Below are 15,009 nucleotides of genomic sequence, written 5' to 3'. Positions count from 1 at the left end.
CTGTCACGGACATTTCCAGCAGAGGCTGATGTGACATCGGTATCCTCACAACTGCTTGAGGACGTTCTTGTTGTGGAGCTGTCCGAGTTATCCCGACACATGTACGCTACAGCATACGGTGTACATCCCACACCGTCTTCTCCTTGGTACCTGACAGCATAGGGCTGGATGGAGGGATCGTCTTCACCAATTTCTGGACTTGAAACGGTCTGATCATCTTGCTGGTGTTCAGCTGTACCGGGCTGAATGCAGGGATTTTCTAGATTCAATGCAGACTTTGGGTTTGCTTTCGTTTGGGCGTTTTGTGGATACATTGGATTCGAGTTGCAGGCATTCGGATTTTGGGTATCCTGGTTATACATAGGATTGGGATTCCGGGCATTTTCAGAGCATCTAGGATCAGGAGGAATGTCAACCAGAAGAGGGTTGATGCCGCGTATGTTACTAACATCTCTTTTAGTGTTTAGAGATGCTGTGGGCGTATGAATGTGACCCCCTGCAGATGTCTTTGGTTTCTGTAAGCGCTGTTTTCTTCGCATACCTTTGGAAATTGTCTTCATGAACACCAGGTCATCCTTGCCCATGTATGCGGCGACAAAGGCTTTAAACCCTGTGTCACCAGTAGCGACATCGCCATTTTCCACTGTAGCATCAGTTTTCATGTCATTGATATTATCCTCTTCCTCGTCATCTCCAGTGTATCCAGCTCTCCCTGCTTCTTCGGTCCCTGGTCGGAAGGCTGTTGGCATCACGCCGTTTCCCAAGAGGACGTTTTCTGCGACCTCTGGTATCACATCAGAGACAAGGTCTTCTGCCATGATGGTAGATGTGGGTCTTCTGTTGGTACTGGTGACGGGGTATGGCGATACGTTCACCACAGCCGCACGGTAGATTTTATTTCTCGATAATGTTTGATAGTTGCATTTTTTTAGGTCGTAATAGATTCATTGATTTCCGCCTACAAGTATCATTACATGCATTTCCTGTTGTATTGCCTGTTGCTGTGCTCATCAGTAAACATTATTTTTCTCTCTTAAATCTAGCAGGTACAATCAGACCAAGAAATTGGAGTGTCGATGGCAATTTCTTAATACAATTTACTAAATGCACCTAATGTGTCTACTCCTGGTACGTGATTTTTTTTTACACCACTGTATGTTTCCTTTTATATTGAAGCTGCCCAGGTGGCAAGTTTCTTTACACTTAAACGCACCCCCTATCCCAAAGAATTGAGCCTGCCTGATACGTACATCACAATTACTTGAAAGCCCAATTTCAAACAACGCCCATTGAATCCATGACTGTTTACTGTTTACTGTAACTTTCCAAGTTTTCAATCATTGTACAAATGGTTTTGATTCAGTGGGAAGGAACTTTAGATATACAATTCAGCCACCATCACATATAAAATGAATAGAATACTTCACTACATCAATTAAAGTAGCAGAGAAAGAAAAATAATAATAAATCAGAGCCTTGTATTCTCTCTTTATATTTATCTGCCATCCATAAAAATCACTTACTGTGGCCTAACCATAAAATACTCTGATCGTCCTGGTGCCCTCGTACGTGTCATTGAGGCCATGAGAGTTGAGGTCAGGCCATAGTCAGACAATATAATATTAACAACATTACTCTGGTAATAAAACAGCTGGTGTTTTCGATTTAACAATGTTTTAAAAAAATATAAATGTAAAGAAACCCATCGCATAACCGGGCTCGTTTTTTATTCAGATCAAGCATAGACACTATAGTGCGTACCGCTAGTTCTAGACCTTTTTTTTTGCTACCGCTTCCTGGTCTACTTTTAATTATCAACTCGTTGTTGGCATTATATAGTACATTCAGAAGAATGATATTTTAAGGGCAATTTATTTACACATGGTAAGAAGAATGCACAACACGATAATGAATTAGAACGACAGCTTTATTTCAACTATGTAATCGATAAATAATAATCTATCCTTGACAATCCTTAACAAAGCTCGAAAAGCATAAACGAGTTGTAAGCTACATTACCACTGATAAAGTGACCGTAAAATAACACAATTTTGACTATGGCTGGGGATCCTTATATATATATCCACCAACTGCAAACATGTACCTTACCTCGTGGGGTAGTTGGAGGCTGGCTATATTTGATCTTAAAAGTGTTTCGCTAAGATGCTTTTTTATGTAGTCGAAGAAAATGGTTATTTTTTATTGCTGTGCCCTAGACTAGTTCATTTGGTCATAAATGTAGACAGTTTTGGTCATTAAAACCATTCTAGTATACATGGGATTGGCATATCTTGAATAAATATAATCCTTAGGTGTAACATATTAGCATCTTAAGAATAATAATGATTAGATAATGGTTTCTTTATCATGAAGGAAAACGGTGCTCTTTTTAAAGACTAATACATGTAGGTACCATGTCGCAAACTAGTGAGGAAGTGAATCTTGGCTACTAAATATCACTAGCTACATTGTTAACTTTGGTCAGTTCTCATGTTCAAGTTAGCATGATTTCATCTTTATAATGTCTGTATATCTAATTTTTGACATTTGATTATCTGTTAGCAATTTAGAACAAATAGATCTGTTCTTTCAAAATACCGGTGAGAACATTACCTTTTTCATTACTTCTTTATCTAAAGAAACTGAGCTGTCGTCTAGATTTTAAAGGTAATATTCTGTCACACGTGTACAATATGAGTGTCCAAAAAGTCAGCAAACAATCCATTTCGCACCAAGTGGAGGGGCCCATTATGCCTGTAGAAAAAGAAAAGTGAAACGCAAATGATGAACATCTAAACTCCACCCAGATTGTGTAATATTGGCACAGTGCCCAAGCTTGTCAAAGGTACCCAGACCGAAGCAAGTACGGGGTAGTAAAACTGGATTTTCTAAGTCAGTTTTCTGGTATTTTTCAAAAGTATGCTGTAGTAAGTTTTTAAAATCTCTTCTATTCCATAGCACTATGATATTTGTGAGGAAAAATGCGTAGCTTTCTTCTAATTCCGGGCCATTTCAAACGCTTCGAATGACGAATGATAAAAATGTGATAAAATACGTTCGCTGAGAACAGATAATAATTACGCTGGTAAAGATGACGGATGATAATCGAAACTTCAATTCTTGTTTAACAAGTGGTTGTGAATGAAAGAATTTTGCTGTTCAATGTTCTACCTACCCTAGGCACACATCTCCCCTCGGATTTCTCCATTCCAGTGCCGCAGATGATGAAGTCATCTCCGGGCACGTCGGACTGAGACACGCGCATGATCTTCACCTCATGGGCGCCGCTCCCGAACGCGTAGTAATACAGAGAGAGGACCTCGTCGAACTGGTGATCCATCCAGATGCGAATCCGCTCCTGTAGGCATGGTCATTGCAAAAACAATAGAGATAACTTTAATGCACGACAATTGCACATCGCACAATGTATGACAAACTACATAAAGATAGTAACAAACAATAAAATAAATGTGTTGAATAACATATCTTAATTATTCAAACAATAAGGGATAGCACAAGTCTTTGATAAAGTGTTACAATAGAGTGGGCTAATCACAAGTTTCGGTATTTTTTCTAACAACAAAGCATTTCTTTATACATCTACCTACCTTTGCGTTTACATGTAAAGATATATTCAAATCTGTCTCCAACATCGAGACTCTTGAAATCTGTTGCACAATTGTATCATCATTCGAGATATGCTTCGACATACACTACTGTGATGTTGCACATCGAGAGGCAAATCTAAAAGAAGCAGAAGACAAAAGCTAGACCATCATGATACATTTTGTTCTCCTGTCTCTGACCTCATTGTCTTGTATCTTGCCGTACTGCACAGTTGTAGTTCCTGCCGTGATGTCCTCAGTGATGCAGACGAAGTAAGACTGGTACAGAGTGGCTGTTCCCAGGCCCTTCGCCGCACGTTCGAGCTGGCTGGTCACCAGACGCAGGGACTGGGTAGAGGAAGAAATGACTTCATGTAAACATCATTACTTGGAATTTTTGGCGACGTCTCAGGGAGGAGCCTAATGTTACAGTATTGTGTGCAGTTTGCAAGAATTCTAGGAATGGTACAGGCATTTTGTCCACAAGAATGCAATGTCCACAGGCATGTCTCTGACCCACAACTATGCCCACATTCCTGGAAAACCTTGGGAAGACCCCCTCTCTTCTCGGAAGTCTGTCTAGACTTAACAGATACCAAGTCTTCCTCAAAGTCATGAAATGATGGCAGTGCCATGCAAACAATAAGTTAAACCCTAACACCAACCACCGTCGCCATGGCAATGTATGTTTTCATTGCCAGTCTTGTTGTCTTTATTACCTTAACCGCATAACCCGTGTGTGCTGAGTTTCGGCCTGCTTACCTTTCCGTGTCCTATTCTTGCCTGATAGCTGAGGGAGGGGGAATCTTTACTAGATATAAATAGTGTAAAAAAGGGGCAAAAGTGGTAAAACAGCGTCTGCTGGATTACCCAATGTTAAGCATGTGAAAAGGCATACATCTAACTCTGTGCAGTGCAGCAGAGCTTCGGAGGGGACTGCCCTTTGGTCAGAGCCCCCTGGTGCTTGAAAGGAATATTATTTAACGATATATATAACGATTAGGCAAAATCATTGTGTATATTAAGCCTATGTATGGTGTACATATTAGCCTATGTATGGTGAGTGCGGACTAACGTGTTATATACATGATTGTACTAACTTTATACATAGCGACGCCGTCTGGAGAGATCTCTACGGTCAGCCAGGTCTCATGATCGCGAGGAATTCCGGCGAACACCACGAAGATGTCTCCCTCTGATGCCGCCGTGAAGTGGATGCACTTTCCTCCGTCGGTCGGGTCGATACGGTGGGCGTTGGACCACCTCAGGTTACACGGTATATCTCCAGTCGACAAACTGTAAACATATTTTGTTTACAGTGTGTAAACATATTATGCTAAAATGGGTGCCATTCTACTTGACTTCACAATGTATAACAGGGTTAGCGCCATCTGGCGACAAGCAGTCGAAGCTGTCCCGATGAACTCTTTCCCTGAAGTGTTGGCAGAAATAAAATCCTAGGTTGTGTCAGCCATAGATATTACGATTTACAATTGTCGGTGTAGGAATCAGACGAACCAAGGCAATTAACAGTGTATGAATCAGATTAACCAAGACACGATAAGGATGACATGAAAGTTCATCTGTGTTGGTAGTAATCATAGTAAAACGTAAAACTTTATTCCAACACACAATTTACAGGGATCAAATTTTTAACGACCACTGTCGCCTTCATCAGGATAAATAATGACCAATCACTTCACAATTATCCTGATGAAGGCGACAGTGGTAGCTGAAAATTTGATCCCTGCAAATTGTGTGTTGGAATAAAGTTTAACGTTTTACTACGATAAGGATGTGTTAACAATCATCCTTGATATGTCATTGGCAGCAGGTGACGAGTTACATACGCATCAGAATCACTGAGGTGCCGCAGTAGCGATTTGTGCTCTGCCCTGGCCACAGGCAGGCCGTTCATCCAGTCAGGCAGGTCCTGAATAGCCTGTGCGGACGCCTCGAAGTCTTCTGGAGTCACGGTGAACAATCCTGTATCCTCGTCGTACGTCATGACCAGACCTCCTACACTAACCTGTGGGCACGCAGGGTAATGCTGAGGTCACATTTCCAAACCGGGGCCCGTCCGGGCAGTCTCATGGAACAAAAGGTATGATATAAAAGACAACAAAACACACACACAAAAAAATGTTTGAAAAATGATGGGAACTATTTTTATGTATATTCATGCTATAATTTTTTTTTATTTTTCGTTAATCAAAACAGTCCGGCCGGGCCTTGGTTTGGAAAGGTTTTGAAAGAAAACAAAAGCGAAAACCAAGAAGCCCTAGCGAACCAACAATAAAAATTTTGGCTAAAGAATACACGATGTGTGCAGTGGTTACGTGTCTCATGTATGAGCTCTCTGCAGCAATTACATTCGCTAACATGTGAATAAGGATCGCTACAGATAATGTTACATTGTTTTGTTTTTTTATTTTTATTTTATTTTCATTTTTTTATTTCCACTGTTTATTCAAATCATGGAGTCAAGTACAATTACAAGTACATATACATACACAACTACTTTTAACAAAAACTTTTACAGCCATATCCCCAAAATACACGGACCAATCACAAAGACACTCAAAATTATGTCTAAGTCACTTAGACACAACAGGTCTTTAGACTGCCATAGATATCACAGATGAAGTTTCTTGACATTGTTGTAGAATGAAGCTTAAATCTCCATGTACAATAAAGGTTTGTTAATTCATACCCTATTAAAGCCCATATAAATACTCATGTTAATCATGTTCACTTAAAGAGTCTTAAGGAGACATTAATTTCAGATATTTTCAGATTTCAGTAATGTGAAGCCTCTGTCTTTCTTTAATATTCAACATGCTAGGATACATACACCACATACAATCTAAGAACATAAACAATCATCATTACATCATTACATCAGTTGTCCAGTTCCTGGACATGATGCTACCTTGTTCCTTGTGACGTCCCCACTGTTGCCATTTCTGTGTCCGTCGTACGTGTGCGGGTGGAAGCCGTCTCTCATGGTCAACCACCTGTGCTTCGCGTACTTCAGACGGACTGAGGACCTGTTTGTTTGTTTGTTTGTTTGTTTGTTTGTTTGTTTGTTTATTAATAATCAGAGAGAGGAACAATAAAATGAACATATTACAGTAAAATAGGATATGCAGGGGAAAGATAAGAAGCCATAATGGCTTGTCCGTGATCTTCCCCCGACTAAATTAATTGACAACTGTAATAATGGTAACAAATCAAATGGTAATGATAAATAACAATAAGTAATTGAAAAATTCGATCAATATTATAACGGTTACAAATCAAATAGTAACAATGAATAACAAAAGTAATTGGTAAATAACGTTAATTAGAAATTGTATGTTAAAAAAATAAGTTAACAGAGGTTTAACTGAAGTACAAACGTAAACAAAAAAATTGAAGCAATAACTCCAGAATATATAAATGGATTTTAAATTTAAATCTTACATAACATGTAACGGAAAATTCAAACTTATACTTAGTATACCTGGCCACCAGGAAGTTGGGGATGTCCACAGGGAGGTCGAAGAGGACGTTGAACTCTCCTCCGCTGATCATGTCCTGCCAGCTCGGGGCTCCGACGTTGGAGTCATGAAGGAGTGCCAGTTCCGAGGTTTCACACCCGGGCTCCCCGGCAGGGAGGGAGAAGTCAGCACTGATAAGTCGACCCTATACAGACAAATCATCATCATCAACATCATCATGCCTCCGGATTAGTTTATATTAATCCGGTGAGGTACACTTGATAAAGTTACTCCAGTATGTCCTATCTCTCATAGCGGACACTAATGCAGGCCCTGCGAGACCAGTGTCTCTCTCTAATATGAACAAAAGTGTTGTATAAGGCCGTCCCACTCTACGTCTCCCAGTAGGAAGCCACTGTACTAGTCCACCAGCTGGTCCCTTACTACTAACAACATGCCCTGCCAGGGCGAATCTACGTCGTCGGACTACAGATGAAATGGGCGGGAGAGAGCCATAGAATTGTTTGTTTGTTAGATGTTGTCTCCATGAAACATTATTACATACACTGTTCTTAACATTCTTGTATATGTACCATCTAGTTTCTTGCTCTGGACAAATAACATAACATAACATAACACAACATAACATAACATAACATAACATAACATAACATAACATAACATAACTTTATTGTGCAACAGTTTTACAGGGTACAGAGTATGGCATCTACTAACTTAAGTAAATACAAATCAACTACATTTTCATAAGGCTAACCTAACCAATACAAAAGTGGGTGGCTAGTATGAGATAGGTATCAGCTTACACAATCTTAGAAGGAGTTTCTAATGTCTTTAATATATATCCCTATGTAGAGCATGTATGGGTTGTCACAAGTCAATATGTATTTAAATTTGCTTTTCAAGTTCATCGTGGTAAATGCTGGAAAAGAATCTGATAGTATAGTGTATTGCGTATATCAATATATTTAGGACACACAAAAAGGGAGAGGGAAATATACAACTTGTACAAATGAAGCATGACGGAAATTGAAGTGGAATACGTCCAGTGTGTTGGAGAAACAAAGATAGTATAACCGGGATCACATATGAGAATAAACCAGAAAGAATGAAAGAATATAAGGACATAAGGAAGGAAAATGGTACGAGAAGAAAGAAAAAAAAAGAACTACTACTACTACATTCATAAATGTGTATCGTTGGTACGAATGTGGTCTACCTCAACCAGATACACGGCGATTGCACGCTCCAGAGCCAAACGGCGGTTGGTCACGCTCTCCGTGAACTTTTCCTGCGTGTCAAAGTTGCAGTAACGGATGTTTGCGTGATGCTGTGAAGTGTTGGGGTCCTCAGAGTCTTCTACGTAGTACTTCCGACCCTTGTCGTCCACACTAAGGTCCTTACTGCAGGACATACAACATTAGAACTAGACATGATCATGAGAAGGCGCGGAGCATACCTTGTATTGTGTACTTTCCTTACATCATCCGATGCTTCTTGAGGAGCACACCCATTCCATTATATGAATATTGATTGATGCAATGTTATATTTGGCTCCATTACATACCTTGTCGTCGTAATGGGAGTCGTAGATGGGAAATTTACCAAACTGTTAAATGGTCACTGTTATCAATAAACATAAACATAAACCCAATGCATACTTGTACTTATAACGAACCTTCCGAAGCAGCCGTAGTCCCGAATACCATGGGGGAAGAGCGTGTCAAAATTCATGTCGAAGAGATCCGTGATCAGCTCCAGAGTGAACTCAAAAGCTTTCGGGTAGTCCTCTATGGAGTCCAGCCACGCTCTGAGCTCGGATCCGAAAGACGTGGTGTAGAACTCGGTGATGGCGGTTGCAATCCTCTGGTTTCCTCCCTGCACGATCATCATCTCGTTGCTGTAGTCCACAGAATTCCTGTAAAAAAAAAAGCAGTGATCATAACAACTTGTAATGCAGAACTTCGCTGCTCTAATACTCGAAGGACAAAGATTGCTTCATTACGCAAAAGTACAAAAATATACTTTTCAATGATATATTAGAAAATATGGCACAATGCCAATGATGGAAAAACTAACAGAATTCTTTAAATATAAGATATCAAAGTCTAATCTCTGATCTTTTGTTTCAAACTAGTTGACAGAGATCAACGATAAGCAAGTTTCGAATGAAAAGGATCAGGCTAATCTAATTAGGCCACACAGATTTAATTTTATGGATGACATCCTCTGAAGACCCCCAAACTAGTGCGCGCGGGCGAATAAAAGAAATGCACTGAGCGGGAGCTGACTAAACTGGGAATGCGCTGGGAAGATGTCGAGGGGAAAGCCCAGAACCAAGCTGAATGGAGGAGAATCATCGGTGGCATATGCTCCGCATGGGACCAAGGGCCAAAGTAAGTAAGTAAGTAACGGCTAAATAATGCAAGTCAAAGCTGCTATTCAAATATCATTGAATTGACTACATATCCAAGACTACCCAGGGAAAAAAGAGGGGTAGTAGTAAATCACCCACTCAAAAAAAAAATACATAAAGATTGGTCGTTTTACGTGCTGAAAAATAAATGACCGAATGAGACAACCGGAATTGTGAAGTAGTTTAACAGGAATAAAACTCGCCTGGCCGCGTGTTCTTGTGCAGACTCCTGTTCGGTCGAGTGCTCAACTGCGCTGCCCGAAGAACGCTCACTATCAGACTTGAGCTCCTGATCGTGCCAAAAGCTGCTGGACTTGATTTGTGTCTGCCACGACGAGTAGGTACTGAAGAGCTGTTTGAAGTCAGCCTGGGAAGCCTGGGCGAAAGCGGTTTGTTGGTCTTCATCGGAGGCTTCAAAAACCTTAATGACTTTTAACTGTCCACCGAACTTGGCAGAAGTGGTATAATGTGTTCCCCAGCGTAGGATGAAGTCCTCTAAACAAGGAAAGATGGCATGTCACAAGTCAGCATTGCTCACAGGACCCTTCTCGCAGTCAAATTTCCGCCCTCATCTATATAAGTCTTCAGACCTATGCATGTACGATTACAGATATCAGAATCAAGATTTAAACACTAAGTAAGTATATCTTATCTGAATCCCGTCTTTGCGTGGTTGATTTGAAACCGAATACTACAGAGATTTGAAAAAAAAAAGAAAATTCAAACCACTACAGATCAATCTGGTATCATCGCTTACGGAACTCCCTCTCTGCTCCTATGGCGAAGTAGGTCGAAGGCAGAGCCACGAAATCCCTCAGGAGGCCCAGGTTCAAGTCTTCAGGTATGACGAAGTCAAGGAAGATTTCATACCTAGTAAAATGACACCCTCGACATAGGTACTTATGTAAGGTTGAAATTTATTTGTAATTGGGAGATTATGTGCATGCTATAGGTATTGGTGCGCCAGTCACTTTCATTGTATGTTTATGTTATACTTTGTATCATCTTTATGTTTACTTTTGTATTATGTTTTATGAGCAGCGGATTCACATAAGCACAACAAGTGCTTCCTATTCAATGCTCAAAAATACATGTGAATAAAATGAAATAAAAAATTATGTGCATGCATTTTATCGCTAACCTGTGTATTGTTAATAACAGTTACAGAACAAACACTGTCCATTATGATTATGATAGAATTAACGCAAGAGGAACTACCAACCTGAACACGTTAAGCTCCAGCATGGCTACGAACGTTTGGGTGGAACGCTCAGCAAGTTGTTGAGCAGCAGTTGAGTGGGCTGCGAAAGCTGAAGTCTCCCTGTCGCTCCCCCATTGGACGCTGAACCCTGCTCCGACTGAACCCACAAGTCCGAAGATTGGGCTTATGGCTAGATGTCCCTGAACCTTGTTCATCTCCTGTTGGAACATGGCGGTAGCAGACGTCACGGCAGACTTGTCCTCCAGGTAAGCTCGGTACTCCTCCATGGAGCTGAAGGAGTAGGTCTCCACGTCGGTGTCGTATATGCCTTGCACGGTCATCTGATCAGGCACGTGGTACTCCTTGTATCTAGGATAAAATATAAAATACCAGTATAATACAAATCTCTATCTCTGCAAGTAACAGACAAACAAAAAACGTTAAACAGAAGTTATTGTCCTCTTTAAAACTTACACTTGTATCTGTTAACTTACTAGGCTACCGAAGATCAAATGTGGCGTGTAGTTGTTGTCTTCGTCAGAAGGACTATGAAATTGTCTCGCCGGAGTGTGGGGAACTGCGGATTTTGCGATATAACTCTGGAAGGCATGATTCGACGTCCATGATTTTTGGCAGGCAGATTACCGCTGTTAAGGCCAAAGTCAAGTACAAGTTTTGGCTTCGTGGGGGGTCCGTGCGTTACGTTAGTGCACCTTTTGTGTTTGTGGCTTGTTAGCAAGATAACTCAAGTATTTGTAAAATGTTGATTATAATTCTTGGTGTGGTGCTTACTATTGTTGGGACCAAGGTTAAGTTCGTTACTGAGCTTCGTGGGGGGTTTCGTTGTGACTACAGGGGGCATTTTGTTAATTTTTCTTGTGAGCAGGATAACTTTTGTATGTGTGGATGGAAGTTAATGAAATTTGATAGGCATATTACTGTCGTGGTCTCCAAGATTGAGTTCAAAGATGAGAGTCGTGGAGGTCGTTATGTCCCCGTAATAGGACCTTTTGTGTTTAGAAATCCCCCACCTACATCTGCTTGGAGACAGCCGACAGCTGGATATAGCGGGGAACCCCATAATAATGGGATGGGATCAAATGACGTTACATTGAGGGATTGTACTATAATAACTTCAGCAGGGGGAGGATAGGTTGGACATATGTCAGGTTATTTTCTACGGCCACACCAAGTAATTGCTATGGATGACGTCCACTGGAGACCTTAAATCTAATTACCTTAAATTTAAGGCAAGCGCGCAATAAAAACACGAAGGGCCGAAAAACGAGATGCCTAGATTTGGAATATACTAACTGTAGAAGTACAAATGTTAGGACACAAAGAACACAAGAAACAAGTCTTCTATTTGTCATAAAGACAAATTAACAAAACAGCAGTAGTCACCCTGTTCTGATTCTTTCCTTTATAACATCTCCTCTTATTATATTTTGCGGCGCTGTCGTGACACTTTCAACACAGTAAGAATTTCTTGAACGTTTTTTTTTTCCAGTAACAGTCCAAACTCAAATAACGTAGGGGGGGGGGGCTAACACGGGTGACGACGTATCTGTATAATCTGCGGCAAACCGTTTCAGGGTGTTCTGTACCATAAAAATAGTACAGAGATTCTTTTGTTCTTTAGACCAAATTGATTATTAAAAAGATTGAAGAATACGCATGTTAATTTCTCTAGAACGATGTACCTCTGACGAAGACATGAGATCTCCGACCTCTAGTTAAACATGAGACAGCATTGTGTTGCAAAACATGCTATCAGCGTACAATTGTCGATGTTGCAAGTTGTAGGAATCATTATAAAGTAAGCAATTTGAATTAAAGGTCTTTTATAAGCAAAATTATATTATGAACATGGAGTTGAAACGTAGCCACGAGAAGTGTCGAAACTTTGGGCCAAGAAAAAGAAAAACAACGTTTAGGAATCAGAAAAGCAATCTTACAATGATACAACGGTAACATTTTGTAACATCACCCAAACTTACGTTATTGATACTAAACGGTTTGTATTAGATTAACTCCTACATAGCCTACAAAACAGGTTCTTCCTTACCATTCATTATTATTCAATACCATATTCACCGTGTTGTCATTTCCAGCCATTTGCTGTTCCCTGTTGTTTTTGTCATGTATTTTGTCTCTGTATACCTGTATGTCTGGTGGTGAGGTTAAAATTAGCTACAGCTAGAGTACCTCACCACCATGTCCTGTATTATCCACTAAAAATCTCACAATGGCTCTTTCTCTTAGGAAAGAACAAACCTACCCCTGTAGACTATTACAGGCTCGCTGGATGAGGCTCTTCTTCCTGGAGTCGGTGGAGTATTCACCACGTCCGTCAAACCCAACACCCAGGAAAGTCGCTCCGTCAATGACATTCTGTGTGAAGAGTAGAAAACGATAAATATTTCGTTCATATGTATGCTGTATATGTGTTCCCACAATAATCATGACAGCCCTACATGGCTCCCTTTACGTGATGAATGAATGAAATGTTTATTCGTCAAAACACATTGTAGCCACAGGTTGAATTGCGTGCGTGTTTTACAACAATGGCAGATTTAAAAATACACTTAAAAGTACATGCTTTACTAAATTAAAAGTAATTAAGGGAAGGAAACCTATATCATATATACAAATCGGATATATACAAGTCTCAGCGTTCTATGATCATACGTACTGTTTGCAATCACTGTTACTGCTTGTTTAAAAGGTGGGTCATATAAACAACCGGGCTGTTCTGAAATCGTTTTGTTCTTGTTCTGAGGGTGGACAGTAGATGTCTTTGTCTAGTGTGTCTGTCGGAGATGTCAACTCTAGAAGGAGGAAGCCAGTTCCTGAACAGCGCTACGTCTATACGTGTTTTACATTTGTATACGAAGGTGCGAGGTAACGTATGCTTTATATTGATACCTGTCTGACAGTATTTAGTTTTCGATTGCTTTTCAACTTCTATTCATGTCAATTTGAATCATGATATCATTGTATTCACTTAAAACGTAGGGTCTATGGCACATAACTGTGAAACGCATTATTACTATCATCCTGATTACCATCTTTTCGTCGACAAAGACTCTGATCGCAATCTCTGCAAGACCGCAATTTCTAACCTTACATACATCCTTTACAAGCTCAAAAACATTGTACCAGCGATAGGTTCAGTCAATACGTACGGCGCATGGCGCTATGGGCACCGCAGCTTCGCTGCACGGATCTTCCGATGAATTTTTGCTCTCGAAGCAGCTGTTCATCAATACAGACCCCAGACCCATGGGGTAGAACATCGGGGTAATAGCGTCATCGCTGCCTTCATCATCGCTATAAAAATAACCATATCTTTATGTGTTATTTCAGGATCAAACATCTGGACCATGGGGAAATTATTATAATTTTCCTTCATTTTTTTATTTATTTATTCATTCATTCTTTATTTCAGTCACCAAGGCCCATATCATTACATAAATTTAAAAAAAATCAAAAGCATACGCACGAAGATAAATGCATCAATGCAGGCAATAGAACAAACCTAACGTGAGTAAACTGTAACGAACACGTAGCTGTTTCAGTAGCCATGGTAGCCCTCTTACCGTGGCCTAGTCTCTACCTGACTCCTTTGCAGGCTGAATAAATAGTAGAAACCGGCTAAGGGGGAAATCATTGGCCAGAGGAGTTGGCCGGCCATAGAGGGTCCAGTTTGCCTCTGGCCAATGATTCCCCCTTTGCCGATTTCTACTATTTATTCAGCCTGCAAAGGAGTCTGGTAGAGACTAACCGTGGCCCAGAAGTTTAAGTTTATAAAGTTGCTTGGTAGCCCACTACAGCTTGATAGTGAGGATGACTAGTTAACATTATCTGCAGAGTAGCGACCCACCTGTCATCAACATGCTTGAAATCCATGCGGATCTCCTGGTCTGGTGGGGAGAAGGAGTCCCCTGTGTTGGAGCCCCTACCGTTAATCATGCTCAGCTTGGCCTTAGCATCGTTGATTCAGAAACAATATTATATCAGTGTTTAGACACACCTGTATCCATAAATGACACTGTAAGCTTTATCTAATAACCAGTTATCGAAAATATATATCTGGCTTCGAAATAAATGTTTTCAAATGGGTTACATTTACCACTAACCTTGTAAAGTACTAGTAACGACATCACTGGTTTCCAATGTTCTGGCTTGTAGACTTACATTGACTGCGGCAGTAACATGCCCAGTTCGACATACAGAGCTTAACTCTATACTGGTAAAATCTGACGGCAATTAGACACCACATTT

The 15,009-nt window shown here is 40.4% G+C and overlaps 1 protein-coding gene across 1 annotated transcript in view; it reads right to left on the bottom strand.

The window, feature by feature from the left end:
* Positions 1 to 2,748: 2,748 nt before the first annotated feature.
* Positions 2,749 to 15,009, bottom strand: part of LOC109486097 — a 17,255-nt gene continuing 4,994 nt past the window's right edge. The window contains exons 4-18 of the mRNA XM_019789781.1: positions 14,609 to 14,709; positions 13,911 to 14,055; positions 13,004 to 13,116; positions 10,744 to 11,091; positions 10,279 to 10,391; positions 9,725 to 10,016; positions 8,784 to 9,023; positions 8,325 to 8,508; positions 7,111 to 7,292; positions 6,538 to 6,655; positions 5,456 to 5,634; positions 4,706 to 4,901; positions 3,807 to 3,953; positions 3,176 to 3,358; positions 2,749 to 2,754 (exon numbers count right to left, since the gene is read on the bottom strand). Coding sequence (XP_019645340.1) covers positions 2,749 to 2,754; positions 3,176 to 3,358; positions 3,807 to 3,953; positions 4,706 to 4,901; positions 5,456 to 5,634; positions 6,538 to 6,655; positions 7,111 to 7,292; positions 8,325 to 8,508; positions 8,784 to 9,023; positions 9,725 to 10,016; positions 10,279 to 10,391; positions 10,744 to 11,091; positions 13,004 to 13,116; positions 13,911 to 14,055; positions 14,609 to 14,709 — 2,547 coding nt within the window. The remainder of the gene's footprint in view (positions 2,755 to 3,175; positions 3,359 to 3,806; positions 3,954 to 4,705; positions 4,902 to 5,455; positions 5,635 to 6,537; positions 6,656 to 7,110; positions 7,293 to 8,324; positions 8,509 to 8,783; positions 9,024 to 9,724; positions 10,017 to 10,278; positions 10,392 to 10,743; positions 11,092 to 13,003; positions 13,117 to 13,910; positions 14,056 to 14,608; positions 14,710 to 15,009) is intronic.

Source organism: Branchiostoma belcheri, unplaced genomic scaffold, assembly GCF_001625305.1.
Source record: "Branchiostoma belcheri isolate BF01 breed outbred unplaced genomic scaffold, Haploidv18h27 scaffold8, whole genome shotgun sequence".
Classification (NCBI taxonomy): domain Eukaryota; kingdom Metazoa; phylum Chordata; class Leptocardii; order Amphioxiformes; family Branchiostomatidae; genus Branchiostoma; species Branchiostoma belcheri.
This window is presented reverse-complemented; position numbering and strand designations above follow the sequence as displayed.